The 26,445-nt window shown below is 40.1% G+C and overlaps 2 protein-coding genes across 4 annotated transcripts; one reads left to right on the top strand and one right to left on the bottom strand.

Moving 5' to 3' along the window:
* The first annotated feature begins 849 nt into the window (after positions 1 to 849).
* Positions 850 to 18,977, top strand: LOC117964562 (cadherin-related family member 2-like). 2 transcript variants are annotated; one of them, XM_058996426.1, is made up of 32 exons: positions 850 to 1,045; positions 2,004 to 2,084; positions 2,810 to 2,881; positions 3,585 to 3,730; positions 4,479 to 4,526; positions 4,656 to 4,745; positions 4,900 to 4,983; positions 5,149 to 5,274; positions 5,542 to 5,685; positions 6,080 to 6,155; positions 6,328 to 6,446; positions 6,627 to 6,854; positions 7,351 to 7,506; positions 7,869 to 8,033; positions 9,408 to 9,469; positions 9,598 to 9,847; positions 10,580 to 10,819; positions 11,054 to 11,123; positions 11,334 to 11,927; positions 12,136 to 12,207; positions 12,586 to 12,635; positions 12,935 to 13,086; positions 13,305 to 13,407; positions 14,604 to 14,692; positions 14,948 to 15,016; positions 15,294 to 15,371; positions 15,709 to 15,769; positions 16,211 to 16,335; positions 16,970 to 17,083; positions 17,902 to 17,979; positions 18,406 to 18,469; positions 18,821 to 18,977. In XM_058996426.1, exons 2-32 carry the CDS (start codon positions 2,033 to 2,035, stop codon positions 18,974 to 18,976), a joined length of 3,933 nt encoding a protein of 1,310 aa, XP_058852409.1. In that variant the 5' UTR covers positions 850 to 1,045; positions 2,004 to 2,032; the 3' UTR covers position 18,977. The 2 variants fall into 2 exon arrangements, with proteins under 2 accessions (XP_058852409.1, XP_058852410.1); XM_058996427.1 differs by lacking the exon at positions 2,004 to 2,084.
* Positions 18,978 to 20,590: 1,613 nt separating this feature from the next.
* LOC117973644 (G protein-regulated inducer of neurite outgrowth 1-like) lies at positions 20,591 to 24,646 on the bottom strand. 2 transcript variants are annotated; one of them, XM_034926615.2, is made up of 3 exons: positions 24,521 to 24,646; positions 22,908 to 23,604; positions 20,591 to 22,635 (listed from the first exon to the last, which is right to left on the bottom strand). In XM_034926615.2, exon 3 carries the CDS (start codon positions 22,544 to 22,546, stop codon positions 20,591 to 20,593), a length of 1,956 nt encoding a protein of 651 aa, XP_034782506.1. In that variant the 5' UTR covers positions 22,547 to 22,635; positions 22,908 to 23,604; positions 24,521 to 24,646. The 2 variants fall into 2 exon arrangements, with proteins under 2 accessions (XP_034782506.1, XP_034782507.1); XM_034926616.2 differs by having other exon boundaries at positions 20,591 to 22,606.
* Between the last annotated feature and the right edge of the window lie 1,799 nt (positions 24,647 to 26,445).

Genomic DNA, 26,445 nt, shown 5'->3' with positions numbered 1-26,445 from the left:
TGGATTGGAATGAGTCAAACTGAGCATCACTCATATAACACAACTGCCATTGCCTCCAGTCCACAGAAAGGATAGTTTGCAGAATAACCCAACAGCCCAGAGTTGGTCAGGTACAGTGCTGTCTCTATACTAGAATGGAAACAGCTTTAGCCCAGTTACCAAGTTTCTAGAGGTAAACAAGGCTGAGGCCTTGTGATCCAGTTGCACACCTCAGTTACCGTGCAGGCTTTACACTCTGCTGGGTGTTAATAAAACACTAACAGAAGTCAAATGACCAGGAGCCCAATAAACTGGATCAAATGAAACCTCCTACCACCCCTGCGCTGACTCGGGACGAATACACGCTGTCCCGCGAAACGTGTTAAGTCTGTATAAAAAATTAAAATAAACTTCAAATTCTCTCTAAAACAATTGAAAAGAGTTTCACAAACTACAAACTTGACATTGACTTACATTCTTAAAGATCTGTGTTCACAGAGCTCTTTAAATTCTTAGCTGTATTTGCTACCTCTGTCATGGTGCTGAATTCAAGATGGAAACAGTGCTGTGAATGGGGAGAGGGTTAACACAGCGGTACTGTGAGTGCAGTCCCGAAGTGAGTGAGGGGCAAGAGGAAAAGGGGCACAGAAGATCAAATCAACGGCTGCCAGACATCATGAATTGATAGGTTTCCATGGATCAATTAGTCTTCAATCCACGACTCTACGAAATTCCTTCCAATTAGTAGAAACACAACAGCCCCTCTGTTTCAATGAATGGCCTAAATGTAGGTCAGGGTCTTCTTCTGTGTTGTGCTGTAGTTAATAACGAAATGAATAAATTAACAACACTCAAGAGTATTATGCTTGGTCTGGATTAAGATATCGTCATGACAAGGGGGTTAGAATGGGGCCAGAGCATTAGTCCCTCTGTGGAGGTGAGGACTGGGGATGTTAAACACAGATTTTACTGTCAGAAGATTGGAAGTGTTGCAATTGACATCTGAGTGTGGACTTTACAGAAGCAATGGATTTGGAACTTGTGTATACCTGAGAACACTTTGATTGTAAGTATGATCCATCTATAGAACGGAATAGAATCCTGTAGAACAGAATGGAATAGACACACTGGTATAACTCCATTCGTGTGTTCTTATCATTGCAATCACAACCATGTTCAGTCCAACTGGGCAGTTGTTTCGTTTTGTGTTGAAATGAAGGTCTATGCTGTTTAAGGGTTGTTAATGATTTACATTTACAGCTGTGAGAGGTTAATCAGCCTGAGATGTTAATTACATTGACTAGACAAAGGTCTGTTTCATTGTCCTTCCTTCTTTTGGTGAGATACACTTCACGATTTCAAAGGGATATTTTCACCCAGGCAAGTAAAGAAAAATCTCTTCTTTTTGAGGATCTGAGCAAAGCATTAATTATTTCCATGTAGTTTAAATGAAAGAGTTCCTTTTTACGTTGAAGGTACGATTAAAACGGCTAACGTTTCTCGGAAGTAGTATATCGCGCTGTTCAACAACAGCGATGCGTAGTTTCAACGGGCCGCATTCATGGAAATCTGCCGATTCTATTTATCTGTGCCTCTTTGAAATATAAACTAAGACTATGTATGTGTATTTATTCATTTTCTAAATGTAATGAGTGTAAATAAACACCGTTCTGGATAAAATACATGTTGTATCGAGGAGGTTATTATACTCTAAGACAGGGTTTATTACAAACATTTTACAAATGTAGGCCTACATTTTATTTGCATTGTGTGCAGTTCAAGCTGCACTTCTTTAGTTATCCAGCTCTTTGTTAAGTATTATTACGGTAGAGAGTTGTGACTGGAGCTTATCTGTAGCAGCAAAGACAGGAAGCGTTGGGCGGGTGAAAGTGTTGTCACTAACACAGGCACCGTGTGTGGGTTTGTGTCCAGCTTGTTCTGTCACTAACACAGGCACCGTGTGTGGGTTTGTGTCCAGCTTGTTCTGTCACTAACACAGGCACCGTGTGTGGGTTTGTGTCCAGCTTGCCTGGGACTTGGAGTAACAGTGAAGATGAGGAGCACGGCACTGCTTGTCCTGCTGCTGCCCTGCTTCTTTGGGACTGGTGAGATACAGCACTGTACACATTGCATTGGAAATCAAGGCAATGATCACATGTACACGTCAGTGTTAAACATGTGACTGGAGCAATGCTTTAACATGTTGATTTTAGTATAATCTTCTTATAGAACTTTACAAATAGTTTACTACACTGTATATATTAACTAACGTTAACACACAATGAACAGCATTTGATGAGCCCCACAATAAAGGCCAAACAAGTATTTATTTAAGGCATTTGTAAATGTTCTTTTTACATTCTTTATTTTTAATCATTAATACCTTATTGATATATTATATAAATATAATATTCCTTAGAAAATAACAATATACAAATTAAAAAAACAAACAATGAGATTCCGTGACTCTGAAACAGGATTTAGACCCATTACAGAAATATGCTGAGAAGCTTTCTCTTCATGTTAATGGGTTCTTACTGTTCCCATTTCTGTCCTTGCGCTGATACACAGACATGATGATTTCTAACACAGAAAACACAAAACTGCGGAAAAAAAACAACAACCACCTTTTAACTTCTTAGAAACAATGAAAACATGTACCTCAACTGGTAATATAGAATTTTCTTTACAGTCTTGTATTTATATAATATATCCAACGCCTATGAAGAGATATCTGTAAATGACCCTGCGGAGGAAGTTGCATTAAGGATCATTCGTCAATTCATTCTGAGTTTCGCTTTAATGAATCTGTTTTTTCTTGTCTTGTTAGTTTCTGGAAACTTTGCACCTGCTTTTTGTGCAAATATGACCTATATAGAGCTAAGAGAAGACTTGAATATAAGTAAGTAGTTTTTGTTTTTGCATTAATTAAACAGGTATGCATTAAGACATAGGCATGTCCTATTCCGTTCTTTGATCTCTGTATGCTGCTGATTAAGCTGGAACCACACCTGTTTTTTCTTGTGTGGTTTGTACTTTTCAATTGTCTTTTTACTGGTTTCCAGGACATCCTTGTAAACGAGGTCTCAATGGGTACATCTCCTGGTTAAATAAATAAATACAATATATCTATCTATCTATCTATCTATCTATCTATATATATATATATATACACACATATATATATATATAATATCTCTCTCTCTCTCTCTCTCTCTCTCTCTCTCTCTCTCTCTCTCTCTCTCTCTCTCTCTATATATATATATATATTTTAACTGAGTTGAATTCGTGGTTGATTTGATCAGTTAGGACCTGGTTGGAACATGACCCTTAGATAGACTGACGGGTTGGACTGACACTGGCACAGTAGATTTATTTATTTGGTCACATTTTCTTCCTATTCCCCTCCTGTGGTCCTGATAATAAGATCCTATTTGATCACTCATAGTTGTAGTTCAAGGCTCAAGTCAGGTGCCTATTGTAAATGAACTTGTATTGGTCAATTGATCTCATCTTGGTGGATCTACTGTAAATGCCACCAACTTTTTTTTTTTTTTTTTGTAAATTACCAAAGCAACCTACAAACTTGTTCTATTTCTCATCAGGTCAACATGCTTTCTGGATATGTGCTGTCGATTATGAAAATGAAGCCTTAAAATACAGTATGACTGGACAAAATGCAAACTTCTTTAATGTAGCTGAAGAGACAGGGGAAGTAAAAATAAAATCACCCCTAGACAGAGAGATACAGGTACGTAAAAACAGTGCATTACTCGAATACACTTAATCAGAGACTCAGCTTTTTGCCTTGGGCACTGTAGTATGATTATTAACAGGTGACTTCACTAGATGTATTTTATTTGAATAAAACCCTTAACCCTTCTGAAACAGTGAGTTGGTTGAAGGATTTACAATGGAGCATTTCAGAGAGCATCAATTGTCAACGATAACAACTGTAAATAAGTTCTCACAGAACACTAAGTTCTGCGTTAACTACCTCACAGACCTGTGGTGGAGGAAGAGAAAGATGGGCCCTGGTGCAGGACCTTATTGTGCACCCCCTCCCCCATCCCTCCAAACGTTAATGAATGTAACACGTGTTTATAAACAAACATGCCAAGTCCAAAGTTCAGTATTTAACAATATGTAATTATCAATATTAGCATGTAGAAAACAGCATCCAACACTGGCCCAGTGTAAAACATTACTACATTCTTTCAAACTCATAAAACAGACTGTTTGAGCTGTTGCCATAACCCTAACCTGAATCTTAACTAAGATTAGAGTTTGGTTTAAGGTTAGGGTTTAGTTAAACCTTATACTCAGTATTTGAATTTTGTCAGCTGGCCCGTCACTGAAATGCTGACCGTTCTTTCTGCACCTCTGCCCATTCTAAATATAAGTTGGGAGCCACAGTATTTAGTCATGACTAATATTCTGTAATGAAGCATTGGGAATTCTGTGATTTCCTAACTTTCTTTTCTTCTCGTCCGGACCAGGCCAGATTTACTGTAATGCTGGGGGTTAAAGATTCCACCAATGACATAGTAAGTACAAACTTAATGTATGAAAATGAACAACAAACATGCATGTGTGTGTTAGCATCAGCTGTAAAAATCACATTTCAATATTTCAGATATTCTGCAGAGTTACTCACTTTTAATGTTTTCTTTTAGGTGACGAAGTCAATTACTATAATTCTAGTGGATGCAAATGATAATAGACCTATATTTATCAATGCCCCATACAATGAGGATGTCAACGAGGTGAGTGTGTTTAGAAACTCTTTCCTTTTACTTGTTGTTTTACCAATTGTTTTTATTCCAATTAAATGCATCTTGATAGACAGCTTGAGACTGAACACAGTTTCATCTCCTGCTCCTTGCAACAGTTAATAAGCGATGACTTTTTCTGTTGCAGAACGTAGCTGAAGGTACAGTCCTGTTTCAAGTTACTGCAACAGACGCAGACGAAAATTCTTTTGTGACATACTCTATTGACGAGGTAGGAATGAAAAAAAAATGATACAATACAGATTGTAAAAAAGCACAAATCTCTTAATGTTCTTTTGTTGGATAAGTTTGATCAAACTGCTGCCTGAGCAGACTGAGCCGACTCTGTAAACCCCCTCTTGTGGACTATAACTATCACCCACCCTTTCCTTGCCAGGTTGTGCCAGACAATGCTGAAAATCATGATCTTTTTGTTATTGAGAGAAATGGAGATCTCAAGCTCAATGGCACATTAAACTACAACGACAAAAGCACCTACTATCAGCTAAAAATCAAAGCCACGGTAAGGCCGGAGTGGGTTTTTCACATTATGTTCCTCGCTAGACGTTAACATCATTACCTGCATTGGCAAAACCATGCTAACAAAGACCTCCCCCACCTCCCACTGTTATACAATCTGTGATGTCGTAAGTGCATATTTAAGGTGACTGCTCATTTGTAATTATTACTTGCAAACCAAATGATTCACCAGTGAGACCTCGTCTTCATCAGAACAGATATGTGCTTATTCATACACTGATTTTAGATACCTTCTTCTTTTCTTTTCTAGGACAACGGTGGTCTACTCTATGGTCATTTTGTTTATCAAAGTAGCTTAGCCTATGGATTCATTAATGTTAAAGATGCCCCTGACAGGAACCCAGTCTTTTTAAACACACCCTATCAGACCTCCGTTGAAGAAAACACACCTGTTGTGAGTCATTTTGAATCACTTATGTTATTGTAAATCAAAGACAATGAAACTAAATGTTTTCTTTGAGTGACTGAAATAATACCTCCATTATTACCAACCAAGCTGGCCATGAAATTGCATATTCTAAAGTGTATTTTTTTTCTCTCAGCTACCTTCCCCCCCCCCCCCCCATTATGTGGCTAGATCCAGGACAAGTAGGTTTTATAAAGGAGAGAGAGGGAGAGAGAGGGGTGCTTTTATCGGTAATCATTTTTCAGTACGAATAGATAACAGTCATAAAATATTCTAGTTCATATTTCTACATATCAGTATTTTTTTGTAACCCTATTCCAAAGTCTCTCTTTAGTGTTCTGCTTCTGCCTCAGATTAAGGGAAATGTCTCATTGGTTTTCAGGGCCAGTCTGTGTTTACAGTGAAAGCCATTGATGGTGACAAAGGAATCAATGACCTAATCTTCTATTCCATTGACGGTAAGCATTGCAGAGAGTGGAAAGCATGGCTTCAAATGCAATGGATTGTTTAAATTCCTTGGATATGGGGCAAAATATAGCCGCAAGTGCGGCTACAAAACATACACAAGATAAGCAGGAGCTGTCTTTAATCTTTTGCAAAATCTTTTTTTAATCCTTCTTGTTTCTGCAGCTAGCAATGTCGATGGAAAGTTTGCAATTAATACATTAACTGGACAAATATCAGTGAATGAAACTATTGACAGAGAACAGTTACTGGAGATCAATGCTGAAGTTGAACTGGTGGTTACAGTAAGTGAGATCAGCTTTGATTTAGTTTTGAGACACTAGCGTTTGTCATGTTGTGTTTTACTAGTAATAGTAATAGTTTCCTGGGCTTACACTGCTAGCATACCTTGCAGGAATGTATCTTGTATATTGATCTAGTTGCAGCTGACCATACTGGGCTAATAAAGATCATCTTCATTTCAGGCTACGGAGAAAGAAAATAACATAGATGGACAACCAGCAAAAACATCAACGACTGTGACAATCAGAATTACTGACCTCAACGACAACAAACCTGAGTTCTACAACTGCATGGGGGAATGTGATTACAACAGCGATAAGCAGGACAGCTTCACTGGTTACATAGAGGAGCATTCCTCCACAGGGGTGTCAGTGGCCAATCTGACCATTGTAGCCCGAGATCCAGATGAGGTCAGCCTTGGTTCAATTAGTCTGGATGTTGTTTTCTTGGAGTTGGGTTCTAAATCATTTTTGCCGAATAGTGTTTGACTATTCCAGGGGAGGATAGTACTGCTGTATTTCTTCAATTATTTACAGTAGTAATGACATTTTGAATTTGTTTGCAAGTTCAATGTGTAAGTTTTACAAGGCGAATCACGTAGCCCTTGAGAAGGACATTGCAGAAAGTTCTCAGCTTTTGTTAGAAATCTGGTGGGGAGGGAATGGTTACACGAATGATTACCCTCCTGAAGGCACTAGCCGAAAGGTTTGTCTACTTGACATTTTTACAGTACATTAACTACATGCAGTTACACTGTAGTTACCATTTACTAATATAGATCACATGCATTTGGCACACAATTCTGTGATTGCGAGGATGGGACTCTGCTTTATCAAAGTTATTGTCCTCCTCATATAGATCGATTAGCAATTCAGTGGTTTGTTTTTCTATTATCCTTTTTTTTAGGGAACTAATGCTAGGTTTGTATTGACCCTACAAGGACCAGATGCCAAAGCCTTCTCAGTAGCTCCGAAAAATGTCCTTGGAAGCAGCCAGGTGCAGATTCAGGTCTTGATCCCAAATGACGTTGACTATGAGAAACAACATACCATGAGTGTGGAGGTAAGGACCCGCTAAAATAATCCTGAGAGAGATGCATCAAAAACAAGTTGTGAAATTACAGAGGAGGTGAGGGCAGATTAACAAGATGAGAAGATCCAAATGACACGCCGGGATGATTCCTTGCAGTGAAATCAGCTGGGGCTACTTCTCATCGTGCTGCAATGACCACTGTTGGTCAGTTGACTGTAGAGTCAAGGCAAACCCTTCCTGGGCTGGGTAACAGAAGGGTAACCCATTGCATCCATTGTTTTAGGCGGTGAAGGTGTATATGGGGGGGGGGGGGGGGGGGGGGGCCTTGACGTGTTGAAGATTCACACCTAAAGGAATTGGTTTATTTTAGAGCACTTTTCACTGGTTTTCAGATCGTTGCCAATGACACAGGAAGAGGGGCTGACTGCTGTTCTACTGCGTCCGTTACTATCCACCTCATTGACATGAATGACAACAGACCAACTTTTCAGAACGAAACCTACCAGCTGCAAGTGAAGGAAGAGAGTGCAGCGGGAACAGTCATAGCAACCATCACAGTAAGAACAGTCATAGCAACCATCACAGTAAGAACAGTCATAGCAACCATCACAGAAAGAACAGTCATAGCAACCATCACAGTAAGAACAGTCATAGCAACCATCACAGTAAGAACAGTCATAGCAACCATCACAGAAAGAACAGTCATAGCAACCATCACAGTAAGAACAGTCATAGCAACCATCACAGAAAGAACAGTCATAGCAACCATCACAGAAAGAACAGTCATAGCAACCATCACAGTAAGAACAGTCATAGCAACCATCACAGTAAGAACAGTCATAGCAACCATCACAGTAAGAACAGTCATAGCAACCATCACAGTAAGAACAGTCATAGCAACCATCACAGTAAGAACAGTCATAGCAACCATCACAGTAAGAACAGTCATAGCAACCATCACAGTAAGAACAGTCATAGCAACCATCACAGAAAGAACAGTCATAGCAACCATCACAGTAAGAACAGTCATAGCAACCATCACAGTAAGAACAGTCATAGCAACCATCACAGTAAGAACAGTCATAGCAACCATCACAGAAAGAACAGTCATAGCAACCATCACAGTAAGAACAGTCATAGCAACCATCACAGTAAGAACAGTCATAGCAACCATCACAGTAAGAACAGTCATAGCAACCATCACAGTAAGAACAGTCATAGCAACCATCACAGTAAGAACAGTCATAGCAACCATCACAGTAAGAACAGTCATAGCAACCATCACAGAAAGAACAGTCATAGCAACCATCACAGTAAGAACAGTCATAGCAACCATCACAGTAAGAACAGTCATAGCAACCATCACAGTAAGAACAGTCATAGCAACCATCACAGTAAGAACAGTCATAGCAACCATCACAGTAAGAACAGTCATAGCAACCATCACAGTAAGAACAGTCATAGCAACCATCACAGTAAGAACAGTCATAGCAACCATCACAGTAAGGTCTTTCTTTAGCTAACTTCTCTAATCATCAGTGGGTTAGCCAACACACTAACAAGAAACATTGAAGAAAACCATATGTATTGAATTCCATTGGTACTGTGCATCTTGATAGATACAGTAATGGGTCAGAACAATAGGAGTCCAGTGGTCACTTTTATATTTCCAGTGTCCCTTTAATTAAATACAAACCATTTGAATTATTTGGTGGTGTCTAATACACCACAGGTGTTAGTTCCACAGCACAACAAAGAGATCAGTCAGGCAGAACACCACAGTAACTAGAGGGAAGCTGCGTGAGGCATCGTGTCATCTAATAGAGACTTGGAGACATTACTCACAGAATCCCTGGGCATGGTCAAGGGGTAAGCATTCAGGGGAGGTGAATGCTGATTATGCGTTCATTTATTTTTATTTTGTGTTACAGGCTAGCGATCCTGACACCGAGGACAAAGACAAAATCACCTACAGACTTCTACCTGACAGCATGTAAGGACAGACTTGCATATTAAGCAGCGTTCTTTCACTAGCTAAGTCGTGACTCGCTCTTGCATTAATAATCCATGGCTTCTGTTGTGCACCGCAGACAATAACTTTGTTCTCTTTCTCATGAGCAGATTAGAATTCTTTGCAGTTGGCGAAAAAACTGGGGTAATCACTGTCAAGACTTCAGGAAATCTGGACAGAGAAACACGCTTGGTTTACTTTGCCACTTTACAAGCAACCGACACTGCGAATAACATAGGAACCACCGTGCTGGAAATCAATCTCCTGGACATTAATGACCAGACCCCCAAAATGGTCAGGGACTCTTACATGGTCTTTGTTAAAGAAGGACCCGACGGGAAACTAGACCTTACAATCGAGGTATCTAATATAATATAATATAATGTAATATAATATAATATAATGCAATGTAATATAAGTGTTTACATGCATATATCTGTAAACCTGTTATACACTCCTATAGATTAGGCTCAGAAATAATAACACTATTATAGGAGTCTTTAAGCTCATTTTTTAACCATTTCTAACAGAATACAGTTTAATGACTTGTTGTCAATACATTTGATCTAACCTTTAGGGCACAGAAGGCAGTAATACAGTTTTTCTTGGTTAGTCCTCCATGAAATGCACAAAACAAAATAAAATCACACTCTAAAGCTTTTAAGTACAGGCGAGGGTAACAACCCGCGCCCAACACACACACAGACACACACACACAGACACACACAGACAGACACACACACACACACTAACACACAGACACACACACACACACACAGACTCACACACACAGACACACACACACACAGACACACACACACACACAGACACACAGACACACACACACACACAGACACACACACACACGCCCCTTAAGGATTGTATTTGTGATTTGTAAAATGCTTTTTTTTTATTCCAACACATTTGATTGTGTGTTTGTATCATTTTATATTTGCATAGAATGTTTTGAGAGTGTTTTATATTTTGAGTGAGATTGCTAATCCTAACTCAAAGGACCTCCTTACAAAGTTAGCCAGGCCTCCTCCTCCCTCCACGTGTGAATGCAGTTTACCCGTTACTTCTTCTCTACAGGCTTTTGACAACGATGAACCAGGAACTAACAACAGTGTGGTTCGGTACAAGATAGAAGACAGTGAGTTCAGCAACAACTTCATCATCGATGAAGAGACAGGCGTGGTAACAATAAATGGGACTTTGGACAGAGAGGCCATAGAACCTTTGTTAAATGGAAAAATTCAGCTGACAGTGACGGCATATGATTGGGGACATCCGATTCTGTCTTCATCCGTTAACGTGACCATCAATGTAGAGGTGAGGCTTGCTAATAATAATAATAATAATAATAATAATAATAATAATAATAATACTTTACAGTAAACTGTACACAATAAGACTGTAATTCGATCAAAGGGGTCCTGGTGACATTAATAAACTACAAGAGCGGAACTTGACAATGTTACTGGAATCCAGAGAAAACCTAAATGTATGTATTTTAAATGCATAGTCTAATAAACATATTATGTTTGTTTGCTTTTTTAATTCAAGGACATCAACGATAATAACCCAGTGTTCACCCAAACTGTGTATCAGGACTCTGTACGAGAGAGTGACAAAGGTAAGTCATTAGAAACTCATTGTGGTGACTTTTTTTTAATGATCTTAACAGTGGTGGGTCTACCTATCGCTGCTCTTTAATGAACACCCCCAGGGCTGCCATCAGAATTGTGAGATTTTACAGTAGTAACAACTGTACATTTTTTGGAAATGTCAGACCCTGGTCGTAATCAGACACCCCACTGATGCTGTTATTTTACTGGTTTACTAGGTGCTTATGTGGGGTTTGTGCAAGCCACGGATCAGGACCAGACAGAAATCCACAACCGTATCTCCTACCGGATAACTGACGGCAGCTTTGGCAACTTCATCATTCGCACTTTCCAAAGCAACGAGGGTTACAGGGGCAACGTCACAGTGGACCCCGACATTGAACTAGATTACGAAAAAAATAAGAAATTCACTCTGATCATCGAAGCCTCAGACCTCGGTCAGAATTCTGCCACGACCACCATGGAGGTGACCGTCCTGGATGTAAACGATGAGCGGCCGACCCTCGATGTCCAGTCTCTCACTGACGTGAACGTGAAGGAGAACAGATCCACGAGCGGGGTGGTCAGAAACATAACCGGGACTGATGCTGACACCAATCACTCTCTGGTTTATGAGCTTCTGGAAGTGACCTGTGAATGTAACAAAGACGTTCCTGAAAGCGAGTGCCTGGACTGGTTTTGGCTGAGTCCAGACGGCTCAGTGACAGTGAACGACAGCTCTGAGATCGATTATGAGGCCTGTCATTATGTCAAGATGGAAGTACAAGTGGTCGATACGTTTACAGAGAAAGGCCAAAATCACAGCACTTCAGGCAAGAGCAGTCGCACATCTTTTATTTATTTATTTACTGTTGCCTAGTCGATGATTTGGTCACGGTGATCATTAAGTAGAGCGATTTATTGATGAAAATGATGTAACGGTGTTAAGCACAGTCTAGAACAGACCGTTGTGGAAGGATGAGATATGCTTTCAAACTGGTTCTCCCCTCACTGAGAACTTCATGTTGTTTTTCTCTGCAGGAATATTGATAATCAACATTGTTGACATCAACGACAACCCTCCAGAATTCATTTCAAACGAGAAGTTGTTTGGTAGGTTTTTCCTCTTCACAATTTGAATCCTTGAGTGTATTTTTTATTAAACCATTGCTAGCCGTTTCTAATCTACAGTCATCATTCATTTTAACATTTGCACCTTTTTCTGATGTCATTGAAAAACAATAGGCCCTTGTACATAATTGTGTAATTGTATTAAAATATATATAGCTCCCTACTTTGAGAAGAAGAACTTCAGGAATGGGACACAAGTCATGACCTAATTCCATTTCATACATTTCCCACTTCAAACAACCGGGGTATTCTTGATTGAAAAGCTCATGGCAATAAGTATCAGATTGAAGGATTCAAAGTGGGTGGAATAGCTGGTGGTGCGTTGAATAAGAATGCAGCTGACCGGTGTTATTTCTACAGTGGTGGTCCCAGAAGTTGATGGCAAAGATACTGAAGTGGCAACTGTGTCTGTATGTAATTATTATTATTATTATTATTATTATTATTATTATCTCATCCGAGAGTAATTCAATCAGTGTTTTTTCAATGTATTCTTAAGAATGGCAGCCCATATCATTTTGTATTAACACTCCACACAGTAAGGGTTACAGTTTAATATGAATAAGCTGAAACTTTGTGTGCAATTGTATGCAAAACTTTTTAACTAATTAACGTTGGCTTCAGACCATCGCAAATGTATTTTCATTACATTGTTATGGAATTGGCAATGAAGCATGACCAAAAAAACATTGTATTTTCTTTTCAATAGGCCAGCGACCGTGATTCTGGACAAAATAAAGTTATAACATTTGCAGTTCAACAAGTTGAGTTTATCACATCTGATGGCTCCACTACGACCCTGTCAGGCATCTTCAAAGTAGAGACTACAGTAGAAAATGGCTTCTATAAGGGAATTATAAGGTAGGACTTGAAGACTATCTTCTAACAAGTGCACACTATAGACAGCTTCCTTCCTGACTGTGGTGTTCCTGCACTGTGGTGTGAGATCGAAAATGGAAAAGAGCGTCTCTCTTTCATTCGGAACTGAAAGAAATCATTCAATATACTTACAATACCCCATAACATAAACATGATCCTTTTCATTAAGAAGCTGTATACTGTGCAACTTCTCTTTCTAGGATTGAAAATCCCCTTAACAGTGCATTGAAAGGAAAGTACAAGGTAACAGTCCTGGCTAAAGACTCTGGAAGCCCAGCCTTGGAAACCACAACGCAGCTTGAAGTAGGTGCTTTCAGTCTTTCATAGGAGACCATGCATATTGTAAATAATGTTTGTGTGTGTTTATTAAATACAATTAAGCGACAAATTGATTATTTCGGCCATTTTACTTTCATTGGTATTCTAAATCATGTGAAAACAGGCCACAGTACAGTTTGGATAAACGCAGGTCACAATGATTCCTTAGCAACAGCAGCACAAGCACACAGGTCACAATGGTTCCATAGCAACAGCAGCACACGCACACAGGTCACAATGATTCCTTAGCAACAGCAGCACACGCACCCAGGTCACAATGATTCCTTAGCAACAGCAGCACAAGCACACAGGTCACAATGGTTCCATAGCAACAGCAGCACAAGCACACAGGTCACAATGGTTCCATAGCAACAGCAGCACAAGCACACAGGTCACAATGATTCCTTAGCAACAGCAGCACACGCACACAGGTCACAATGGTTCCATAGCAACAGCAGCACAAGCACACAGGTCACAATGATTCCTTAGCAACAGCAGCACACGCACACAGGTCACAATGGTTCCATAGCAACAGCAGCACAAGCACACAGGTCACAATGGTTCAATAGCAACAGCAGCACAAGCACACAGGTCACAATGGTTCAATAGCAACAGCAGCACACACACACAGGTCACAATGGTTCCATAGGAACAGCAGCACAAGCACACAGGTAATGGTTCCATAGCAACAGCAGCACAAGCACACAGGTCACAATGGTTCCATAGCAACAGCAGCACACGCACACAGGTAATGGTTCCATAGCAACAGCAGCACACGCACACAGATCACAATGGTTCCATAGGAACAGCAGCACAAGCACACAGGTAATGGTTCCATAGCAACAGCAGCACAAGCACACAGGTCACAATGGTTCCATAGCAACAGCAGCAGGACTGTTACCTTCAACTCATGAGTTATAAAAAGATTGTTAATCTATTTGTAAATATTTCATGAATTTGTGATTTCATTGCCTTTCTATTTATCTCTCTGACATCATATAGAAACCCTATTGTTTTATATTGACTGCTTATAATTTATATATATATATATATATATATATATATATATATATATATATATATATATATATATAATATAATATTATATATATATATATATATATATATATATATATATATATATATATATATATATATATAAATAATATTTATTTTGTTAGATCTTTACAATTGACACAAGTTACCGTGTTGACCTCCGATTTACATCGTCTGCTGATGAAATCAGGAAGAACATCGTTCCCATCACCAGGTATGGCCATTTATTTCACCATCTTCTTTTCTACAACAGCATCATTATATTATTTATGTATGTATGCATGCATTTATTTATTTATGTATTAATTATTAGTCATACTAGTGTAATATGGAATTAGTAATATGCATGCTCGTTCATAGATTTTACTAATTAAGTTGAATTAAATACAATATTTTAAGCGTTTATGGAAAAGCACTTGCTGTTTTTAAGGGCTTCCATGATTTGTACAATGTCTCCTCTTGATTCTAGCATTTTGGCTGGAGCCACCGGTGCAACAGTGCACGTTTTAGACATCCTAGACCAGGGAGTTAAACAAAGGTAAGACGAGCAGTGGGGTCACTCTGCTGTTCCCCTGGGACGTCTATGTTGGAAAAAAAAACAAAAAAAACACTCCACACATTTCTTGTTCAGGAGGAATTATACTCTGTAACCACTAGGTGGCGACTGCGGCTTGGAACTAAAAGCAATTGTTAACTGTAATATTTCCTATTAAGTATTTTTTTTTATTTGGCTGTACAGTTAATATAGTTCAAACACGTTTTCTTTCACCCAAGCCATCAAGAGATCCTATAAATACTATTCTTTTTATCTGCAGAGTCACAGCGATTTCCACCATGAGTGTATACTTTGTGTACCAAAATGGAACGGCGATTAGTCCCAAAGACATTATCGAGTAAGTATTAAAAATGGAAGCGCAGAATGCTGCTTGTGTGGTATATTCTCAAGCACCAGAGCCATCAAACAGGACTTGTGTTGCTGCTTAGTGCTGATGTCTTCTTTAACGCTACACAGAGCACCTGAGTGTTCTTCAGTCCTGTTATGTGAGGTGTTCGACCTGGCTTGATGGAGCTTCCTTATTCGTGGATAGAAGTTACCTGCAGATAATGAACTGACCTGCAGATAATGAACCTCTAATTAATGCTTGAAGCGTGAGAGTGAGATCTGGATAAAACCACAAGAGGATCCCATCATGGATCATTCCATTTTGTTTTAAAACTTTATTTTCACAGTGTTCTTCAGAGTGACGTTCAAGCGTTTCAGGAGCTTAACAAATACGGCCTTGTGTATGTTGTAAGTATAAAGGACACATTTTTTGTTTTGTTTTGTGTTTTTTTGTTTTAATTAATTGCATATGTCGAGGTAAAACGACTGTCATAACGCGCTATGGGCTCCACATTCTCTACACCTCGCTGAGCGGTGCACCATGGGTTAAAGCACTGTGTCCTGAACCCCCAGCCCCATGTCTAGCTTCAATTTCTGCAGACCATCCTTACACAAATAAACGCTACTTAACAAATCAGTTCCAGTGGAAATCAGTTCAACTATGAGTTTAGATTATCTACATATAATACACTAGAGCTAATAATCTGCACAGCCTTTTACACCACGTAATGGAACCTGCTGTTTGTCTGTCATTCTTAGAAATAACTCCATCTTATTTTATGAAACAGTCGCTGACAGTATCTGTGTGTTTATAAAGAAATCAAAGCTATTTGCATTCTCCCGTTCTAGGACTCGGGGTCGCAGAAGGAGCCTGAGAGTCAGAATGTGCTCATTGGTGTGATAGCCGGCTTAAATGGGGCTCTGATTATTGTGATGGCTGCCATGATAACTGCTCTGGTTTGCACCAGTAAAAGGTAGGAGTTAAAGGGAAATGAGAAGAGAAATAGTCATACACAGCGGGCACATTCAAACACAAAATACAGCACCTGCCTTATTCTCCGTTGTATGGCGAGTGCAAAGCAACTTTCCATAAAAGCAGCATTATATGTGATATAAGTTAAAGGCTTATAGAATGCAATGGTGTGTTTGGAAATGTGAAATGTAGGCAGAGAGATAATGGGGGGTGATCAGTTATAATGTGTTTGATGGTACATGGTTATATATCTTGCATTCAAGTGATCTGTTTTCATTTTGGAATACGTTGGTTTGGTGATGTCAGCCTGCTGTCACTGCAGGAGGTGAAACTCGCTCTTTGCGTTACTATGGTAACTAGCTGCCGAACAGCTAGCTGTGTGAAGATGGAAGCGTCATTCTTGCATGCTGTAGTGTCTGGGATTGAAATAAATAAACTGATGGGGGCTGGGAGAAGAAACGTTTGGGGTATAACCACAGGAAGGTCTGTGTGTGCAGTGCCAGGATGTTAATACTGATTAATCCAATTGAACGAGGTGTATAGGCTAGCAACTGGTAATCACACTGCAGTTACACAGGTACTTGCAATACATTTTTAGACCTGTAATTGCCTGCCTGTGTGGCTTCTGATTACAGCTACAAAAGAAAACTGAAGGCTGTCAATGCACTGAAGTCAATTAACTCAGACAAGGCAGACAACCTTCAGATTGGACCTGTGGTTCCCGGGACTAACAAGTACACCATGGAATGGTGAGTGGAGACAGAGGATATCACAGCAGAGGGGGCAGGCGTCCATCCGGGAACAGCAATCTCCGGTATTCATGTTCCGGCATTAGCTGAGTGTGGCACTCAATATAGGCTGGGGTTGAGGTTTATTGAGAGAAACTGTTGCACCTCGGGTTGAACTTGTAACAGGCACTGGACAATGATGGCCAAAGCTGCAGACTGAGGGGCTCAACACAAGGGGAATGGAGTGAAAAATCAACACTGGCTTATTAAACTACCTGCACACACACAAGTCGATCACATCTCTCTGTCTCTCTCCCTCTGTCTCTCCTTCCCTCTCTCTCTCTCTCTCTCTCTCTCTCTCTGTCTCTCTGTTTATTTTGTTGTTCTTTCCCCTCTTTCTTAGGGCTAACCCTGTGTTGAATTTGAATATTGACTGCCACTGACCTGGGTTTTGTCTTCTCTCTCTCTGTCTCTCTCTGTTTATTTTGTTGTTCATTCCCCTCTTTCTTAGTGCTAACCCTGTGTTGAATTTGAATATTGACTCTGCCACTGACCTGGGTTTTGTCTTCTCTCTCTCTGTCTCTCTCTGTTTATTTTGTTGTTCTTTCCCCTCTTTCTTAGTGCTAACCCTGTGTTGAATTTGAATATTGACTCTGCCACTGACCTGGGTTTTGTCTTCTCTCTCTCTGTCTCTCTCTGTTTATTTTGTTGTTCATTCCCCTCTTTCTTAGTGCTAACCCTGTGTTGAATTTGAATATTGACTCTGCCACTGACCTGGGTTTTGTCTTCTCTCTCTCTCTCTCTCTGTTTATTTTGTTGTTCTTTCCCCTCTTTCTTAGTGCTAACCCTGTGTTGAATTTGAATATTGACTCTGCCACTGACCTGGGTTTTGATGAAGAGAGCGCTGATCGAGTGAGGTAAGGTGATCCCTACACGTGGTCTTTAAGAGTAGAATTCTGAATGGGTATAAATAATGTATTGGAATTACTCTCCATGCCTGGACTCTAATCTCATGTATTTTTATATCAACTGTTATTAGCCCTTGCTTAAATTTGGCACATTAGGTTCCTTTCATATTTTATATTTTTATATTTGTCATTAACTGACTCATCAGGCCAGTATGCACGTCATGCAGTTTAAAATGAAGTCCTGGACCAGTCATAGAATTATCATTATGTGTTATAAATCATGCTTTCATTCAGGGGCCTGTCATAGATTCAGCGTATTTATTTTCATTAAAGCTTCACAATGCTTATGGACCTCATACATATCCAGTGATGTCATTGTTGCATGCAAGGGTTGATAAGACACAAATACCATTTTTCTTTCTTATTGTTTTACAGCCTGAACTCACTGGACAACAATGATGATCTGAACCTATCAGAAAAAGACTCAATGCATTTGACGGTAAAGATATATATATTATTTTATACATTTAGAATTACTATCCTCAAGAATGCAGGTGTATGATGTATCAGCTGGTGCAGGTAGTTGTATTCAATACAAAGCAGAAGTGAAGTAAAATCAGCCCAATCGCAGTTTAATATGTATCACAAGCTAAGCACATTGCACACACTATGTATGACCCTGCAGCATCAGTTAGCAGCAGGTCCACTTTGTAATCCCAGGCAGGGTCTCCCCTGATTACCAAATCATGATTGCAAATATGGATTACTATGGATTAGTCCTGAGCAAGTTACAGTTTCTGCCACCAGATATCCTGATTGCCAGTAATTGCACATTGCTGTCTCTTGTCAGATTATTGAAGAGGAGGAGGAGGAGGAGGAGGAGGAGTTCACTGAGCAGCCGTATATCGAGCCCCTAGATCAAGCACTAGCTCTGCGCAACAAGAACAAGGGAAGCGACGAGACCTATTCCTTCACTAACCCTGCCCTCGACACCACCGATCTCTAAGGAACGGAATGGACAGCACTGCCTTGATTTAAAACAATATATCATTCCTGTTGGTTTCTCATGCAATAAAATTAAAAAAATCAGCATTTTAGCATTTGGCCACTAGTAGTGCCGGCTATTGAAAGGAAATCCTGCTAATAGATAAATCGTTTGATTTTGCATACTTTGCTCCTCAGGATGTACTTTGCTTGTGTTTTCTGATCTACAGTAATGCAAACAATTTTTGTCTTGCTTTGTTTACCAAATGGATCTGGGTCACCCTTCTGCCCCCCACCAAAACAAACTCTTTCTCAGAGCTCTCTGTCAAAATCAGGAGACGCATTTCCATTGCTTACACCTACTGAGCAGCATTATCACTCACACACAGTGCAAACCTTGTGAGGTTGCATTATCAAGAATCCACTGCACTTTCATTGGAAAGAAGATACTCCATGTTAACGATCTCAATGTGCGTATCACAATCTAAAGTCGTGTTCCCCTGGTGAATATATCTGAAGTGCAATTCATGTTTTTCTTGTATATAATATCCTTGTGGATTTTGGAGGGGCAGCTTCAGTCCACCATATAATCTGATCATTCGTCGCTGTGTTTACAGACCCATGCTTCACTGCACACTGTGCTTTAAAGACACTTTATTTGCTCTTCTGACGTTGTGTAAGATGTTCACAGATTCACAAATAAGCTCTAAACATAGATTTTGTGTTTTCTGTGTTTTACAGAAGACTAATTTATTTGTGTTATGTAAATATAATGCTTGTGTGTTTTTGTTTTTCAATGAAAGTCCTTAAGATAATCTGGTCGGTTTCCTCAATGTTTTCAGTGTGTACTCTATAGTTAAATACATGTAATGACCTGGAGAGGACATGCAATATAAACACTCCTGCATATTAGCTCTTCATGAACTCTTTATTGAATAAAACACACATTTTATACACTAGGTTATGCTGATGACAGATCACCGTTTTCTTTTACTAAAACGTACAGGTGTAGGAAAAAACAAAGCTACACATTTTTTGCGTCTGTCTTCAGTAAATGTAGATGTGCCATTGATGTTCATAACAAACAGGGCTTTTTACACTCAAAAGCAAAGCACAACAACACTACGATCTTTACCGGGCAGTCATCTTGAACTCCAATACTGAGTTGCTGGATGTTCTCTCGTGTTTGGCTTCCAGTCTGCCTGGCAGTCTTCAAAAAACACTTTGATTGAATAGCTGAGATGAAAGTATTAGTGTTAGCAATGGAGAGAGAACAGAAGTGAAAGAAGTGTGCGAAACAGTCTTTACGTTTAATTTGCTGCACTGGGAACAAAATACACAACACAGTTCCATGTCGTGTGTCATTTGAGATCTTACAGATCACAATGAAACTACGCTATGACCCACATACAAGGGGGATCTGGGTATTGGACAACATTTCTATAACTGATATAAAATGCACTTATTTTCTTGTTACCAACTATATACTGTAGCAGTTATATTGTACTTGAGCATGTTCTCTCCAAAACAAATTGGCAGGACTTAAATGCCTTAAATGTGCCTTAGGAGCTTAGAGTTCAAAATCTGTTACTAAGAAGGTTTGAAATAACACTGAGATAGGTGATTGATTTCTCTTTCACTCAATGGTGTTTGCCCGCGAGCAGCACTGCGGTCGGCGGAGATTCTGCAGGACCGCTCGAAAGGGATTCCTCTGCCGTCTCTTCTTCTCCACCCCCGCAGCTTTCTTCAGCGCACCTTTGACTGAGCTTGCTCTGTTGAGCTCTGGGTTTGTGGGTGGCGGCTGTGCCGATGGAAGGGACTGTGGCGGAGGTTGTTTCCCGTGTTCCTCAATCTGTTTTTCCAAATGCTTCTGGATGGCCATCCCCAGCACCTCTACCTCCATGGAGGCCCCGTACACTTCCCAGGTCATCCCCTTCTCGTCCCACCTGACCTCCCGCACTGGCTCAGGCTGGTCATCCTCCGTCACCCCCTTGATGTGAATCTCAGGGTACGAAGCCTGGGGAGACTTCCTACCTGGGGTCATGGGCGCAGTGGCAACTGACCTGGACTCCACTTGCATGCCCACCTGCAGCTCTGCGTCCTTCTTGGCAGGCTTAGCCTCCCCAAGCCCAGCCTTCCCCACAGGGAAAAAGAAACTGTCAGACCCCTCGGGCGGTGTCATAGGGCTGGTTGCTGCTGACCTGCAGGGCACCCCCAGGCTGACCTGAATCTCAGCGTGAACACCAGGAATGTTCTGTGAGAGGCACGGACCCACCGCTTCACCGCTGCTATCCTTCGCTGCCTCCACGTGGAGCGTGAGCTTCGTTCTAGTCTCACCCAGGCCATGCGATTCTTCTCTTTGCTTCCTTTCTGATTGCCGGAGCTCCTTTTGTCCTCCGTTACACAAAGCGTTTTTTTGATCATGTGTTTCTACTTGTAAGGGCTTGGTAGTTTCTTGAATGGTGCCGCAGACCTCCAAAGTAGCATGTGATGTTATTGTCAACTCTCCAGATTGCTTCATGTTTTGGTCTCTAGTCTCAGTATATGCATTACTTGCAGGACCTGAAACCACAGTAGGTGGCTCTTGGGTTTCACGGTTGCCTGTGGGCTGGGGGTGTTTCACAAGCTTCTCCTGATGGAACTGATAGACCTTCTTGTTTGGAGATGGCACCTCCTTTATTTCTTTTACCTGTGTATCTCCTTTACTGGTTTCTTGTAAGCCTGGATCAGCTGTAGATTCCATGCTAGATTTCTGTTTGTCTTCATGCAATGAGGAATCCCGGTTAGGCTTTTCAGCCCTGAAATCTGACTGATTGGTAGCCTCTTTGAGGCTTAAATCTTTGCTTTTTATTGCTCCTGTGTTTGTAATGACTTTGGAATCATCTAGCAAGTCATTAGAAGACCCCTTCAGTTGAACAAGATCTCCAGATGTATCTAAAGACGGCTTCTCCACCTTGCAGGGTTGTGACAGTGATGTCTCTTGAATTACTTCATCCTTGATTGACTCTCTAGGTTCATGATCGGACACTTTCAGGTTGAGATCCTGACGAAGGGTTGCACTCACTCCCATCCCCTGCTTTTCCGTTTGATTGTCTGCCGTCACTCTGTCACAGTCTTGGTTAGTATCCACATCACTGAACCGGTTCAAAGTACCCATCACTGCTCCCTGATTGCCTGACGCCACTGAACAATCACTCTCAATATTAAGAACATCTGTCACTGTTACCACCTTAACTGATATGTCTTTCAATAGTGGTTCAGGCTCTGCGTTAACACAGAGTGCTGCACTGGGTCCTCCAGGAGGTAAATACTCACACTGCTCCTTGCTCACATTAGAAGTCTCTCCTGGGCAGATGGGCCTCTTCACAGTCGTTTCTGGCTGGCAGCAGCTCTTGGCATCTTGGTAGCAGCTTGTGGAACAGACGTCGGATTGAGGGGGACCACAGCTTGAGGTAGCTTCACAGCTCGCACACTCTTGCTGGCCGTGGCAGGGGGGGTTGCTTCCAGGCTCAGCCGCTATGGAGTCCTCCATCACCGGTCCAGGGCTGATCTGTATCTGAGAGCTAACACTGGAGTCCTTGACACTTCCCATTCCCTCACACTGCACTCACTGCCATGGTCTTGAAGGAGCGCAGGGCTCTGGAGATGTAGTCTGCCGACAAGCAAAGTAGGATTGTATTGCTTAAAAAAAGAATAAAAGTCTTAGCTTTAGATTACAGAACTTGAACCATTCAGAATAATGGTAAACAAAACTAGACTAATGAAACAGATGTGAAAAGTTGACATTTCCACCATACAGACATGGATGTTTGTTAATGCGCACAGCATGGTTAATATTATACCTTTAGAATACACGTATGCATTTATTTCTCTTTATGATTCTTTTTTTTCAAATGCATGAGATTTTTTTGTGTGTGTGTGTAAATAGCTTTTTCAAAATAAAGTTGAATTACCTTTAAGTCTTCTGTGGGGTTGTAGTTATGCTTCGTTCCTGATTTGGCAATTACTGTTACTCTAGTGTCTGTATTTATTTACACAATTATTCTGGGATGACTAATCCACAGGTAATCCATAATCCCGTTAGAAATGCACCACTAATCCGTGCAGATGCTAATACCCTCTGCATCTTGGAACTCCCGATCCAATAAAAAAAAAAAAAAACGTATTTTATATGTTATTGTCACTGTTCTGTTTACTACTGTATCTATTTTAAAAATGTTTTTGTTTTCGTAATGGTTTCCTTTATCGATCCACTGTTCAAAGGATCGAAGGAGGCAGTTATCAATGTAATTCGCAGATGCAATATAAAAAAGCGATCTTAAAAAGAAAACACATTGCAAGCCCGTCCAGTTGCTGAAATGTTTCGCTTTTCCTTTTTCTTGTTTTCCTGTTCACAGACGGTGTTACATATTTAGTATTTTTTTTTGTTTTGCTTTTGTCTTTGCCTTCCAGTCAGCCTAGAGATCTGTGTACGTTAACCTTCTTGCAAATCCTGCGATGCTGCTGGAGATGAAAGAACCAAACGCTTCTGGAGCCCCGTCTCCCTGGAAACAGGGAGGTTTAGAATCGTATCTGTGACTGTAAAGAACAGTGGATCACCCCCTCCTCTCCTCTCCTCTCCTCTCCCTCTCCTCTTTCTTCAGTTGTATTCTAAAAAACGTAAACACATACCATGATTTGTATATCTAGCCTATACATGTGTATATAAATAAAGTTAAAACATAATAATAATAATAATAATAATAATAATAATAATAATAATAATAATAATAATAATAATAATAATAATAATAATAATAATAACAATAATAATAATACGTTTAAATGTTTAGTCAATTGTCAAAATAAAAAAAAAGTTAAATGTTTTTGTCCAATGAACTGGGGTTCATAGACAAGCACGTACCGTCTACAGTACAGCACAATAGCTCAGAATTGAGAAAGGAGAGAAAAAAAACAGACACGAACAATGACATCACGCTAGCAGTTTGACACCAAGGTTCAGATAACATAAACGACACCTGCATATTTATTTATTTATCTATTTACTTATTTATTGTTTATTTGTTGTATTTTTAAATTCAATACCGTGTATAAGTTTAATCAATTGAAACAGAAAAAAAAAATGTAACCAAGTGCATAGAGACGTGACATTGGTCATGCTATCATCGGTGAAAATAATAACCAACACCGGATGTTATGGCAGCCGGTAGCAATTAGGCAAATGGTTTTGAAAAAACAAACATGCTTGAATACCTTCTTCAATATGCCTTTCTGTTTTTGGAGAAACAAAAAAGAAGGCCAGACCTCTGGCACTGATCTGAAAACATGCGCGTATTAATTAGTGGAGCTGCAACAGCAGCCTTTGTTCTGTGACATGATCATGCAAACTACTAGGACATTGGTGTGAGTGTGATGCTGAGACACGCCACAGACACAAGACTCCTCACGTAACCATATTAATCAGTTAAAATGAGACCCCAATGACTCTTATACACATAAGATAATAATATATAACAATAACTATAGATGCATACACACATAGAAATCTAACTGTATATCACGTTACCGTGCTCATGAACAGGACGACGATAACGCTGAAGTGTTGAAGCTGAAACCGGTAAAGGTAGGGTGATGTCTGTCAAATCAGCTAGAGACGAGAAAGGAGACGAGAAAGCAGCCATGCACACTTCAAACTGTCAGCGCCTTTGCGTGTAATATATATAACTAAACTACACAGTCTGGCCAGGTATTAGATTCTGAACATTGACAGGTCAATAGGAATGGGACACCCGTGCGAAACGAGAAACATGAAGGTATGAGCTGGCCATCCGTGAAAGAAATGTGTGCAAATATCCAAAACTATATATATATATCTAGAGATGTTATTTAATAGGTAGGCCTATTATTGATTTAACATGTCTTTTTTATATTTTACATAAACACGCATTTAAATCTAAAAAACATTTTTTTTGTGAATACAGTTAGGAGTTTATGAAACGGTTATTCGGTGTACAGGCCAGGGCAGCATTAGAACAGGTCTGTGGACTTCATTCACATATTCAGCAGATCAACTCAAGCAAAGCGTTTCATCAGCCAAGCAGCATGATGTCGTGCATTCAGTTCAGGTGAGTAATATCACATACAGACAGTGCTATAAAAGAGGTTTATTTTTAAAGCAGTAAAACACAATTCCATGGTAGAATGCAAGGTTCCAGAAAGACCATCTGATAGGAGTGATAAGGTTAGAAAACGCAGGATCTGCTAGCAGTGACAAGCCTAATCTGTTTGCAAAATGTTGGCCAAAAGCAATGGAGTACTCTATATAAATACCAGAGATGATCCTATTAGATTCACGATTTAGCCATACAAACATATATTTTGAACTCCTAAGCAGTGGGTACATATTGCTGGGCAGGATGGTTCAGGGGACTTTGTGCTGGGTGAGGAACAAGTCAAGTTGATCCAAGGAAAGAAAAAAAAGCTCAAAAAAAAAAAAAAAAACTTTACTGTAAAGCACAGTGTTTGTTATTTAGAAATCTTAGGATGGGATTCAAAATACCCCCAAGGCCAGTAAATATGTATTCCAGTTCCCAGCAAGGCATAACCACGCACCACAAACATGTGTTTTAACCCTGCGTTTTCGACTCGTTTCATGCCACTGCTGTGCTTGTGTGACTAAAGTTGGTTCATGAGTTCTGCTTGCTGCGCTTCCTCTTGGAATAGTGTTAATTAGCCCTTGTTATCTGCAAGGCATCAGCTTCCAGGGAGGAATTTGGATGAGTCTCAGGTTTACCCTTCGCTGTCTGTCTCTTCCGTTTCCAGCTTCCTCCTAATTAGGAGAATTAGGCGGCTCACTTAGGCCTGTCACCAGGGTACACTAAGTGGAAGTGCCAGCTGCCTCATTGCTGGCGATGAGAGATAATAACAAATACAAACTGAACTTCTGCAGTATATAGAAGAGTCCTTTATTAACATGTTTCTAAATGACAATCTTCCCCAGGACCATTAATACACACCTGCGTCATTCACAAAACCCAGTGCACGAGCCCAGCTGTCTTCCAGTAAGCGCATCCTCTGCTTTTTGGAGATTCTTGGAAAGGTTTTAATCGTCCATCCAGATTCACATTGGCCCGGGCTGCAGCAAAGGGTTTAGAGGCTAAAGCCTTCCCCATCTGTCTGAATGGAGAATTGTCTGTTAACCAGTTTTATGAAGTTTTTGTTCATATATCCTTTAATTAAAGTCCTTTCTGTGAATAACAATAATAATATTAGTGATAAATACACAAAGCTTGTGTCTGGTGACCTTAAATAGGGTTGTGAACATTTCATAGAGGCAAGCAAGTCAGGTTCTTTAGCGTTTTGCATCACAGTTGCAACACTGAAATCAATTTTCATTTTTGTTTTTTTTCATTTGCATTAAGAATAGAACCACCAAGACTGAGATACAACAGATACATATCTATTGGTAAACAGAACATAAGACTCCATTGG

This window comes from Acipenser ruthenus, chromosome 22 (assembly GCF_902713425.1).
Source record: "Acipenser ruthenus chromosome 22, fAciRut3.2 maternal haplotype, whole genome shotgun sequence".
Taxonomy (NCBI): Eukaryota; Metazoa; Chordata; class Actinopteri; order Acipenseriformes; family Acipenseridae; genus Acipenser; species Acipenser ruthenus.
Note: the sequence above shows the minus strand (reverse complement) of the source record. Positions and strands in the feature narration are given on the sequence as shown.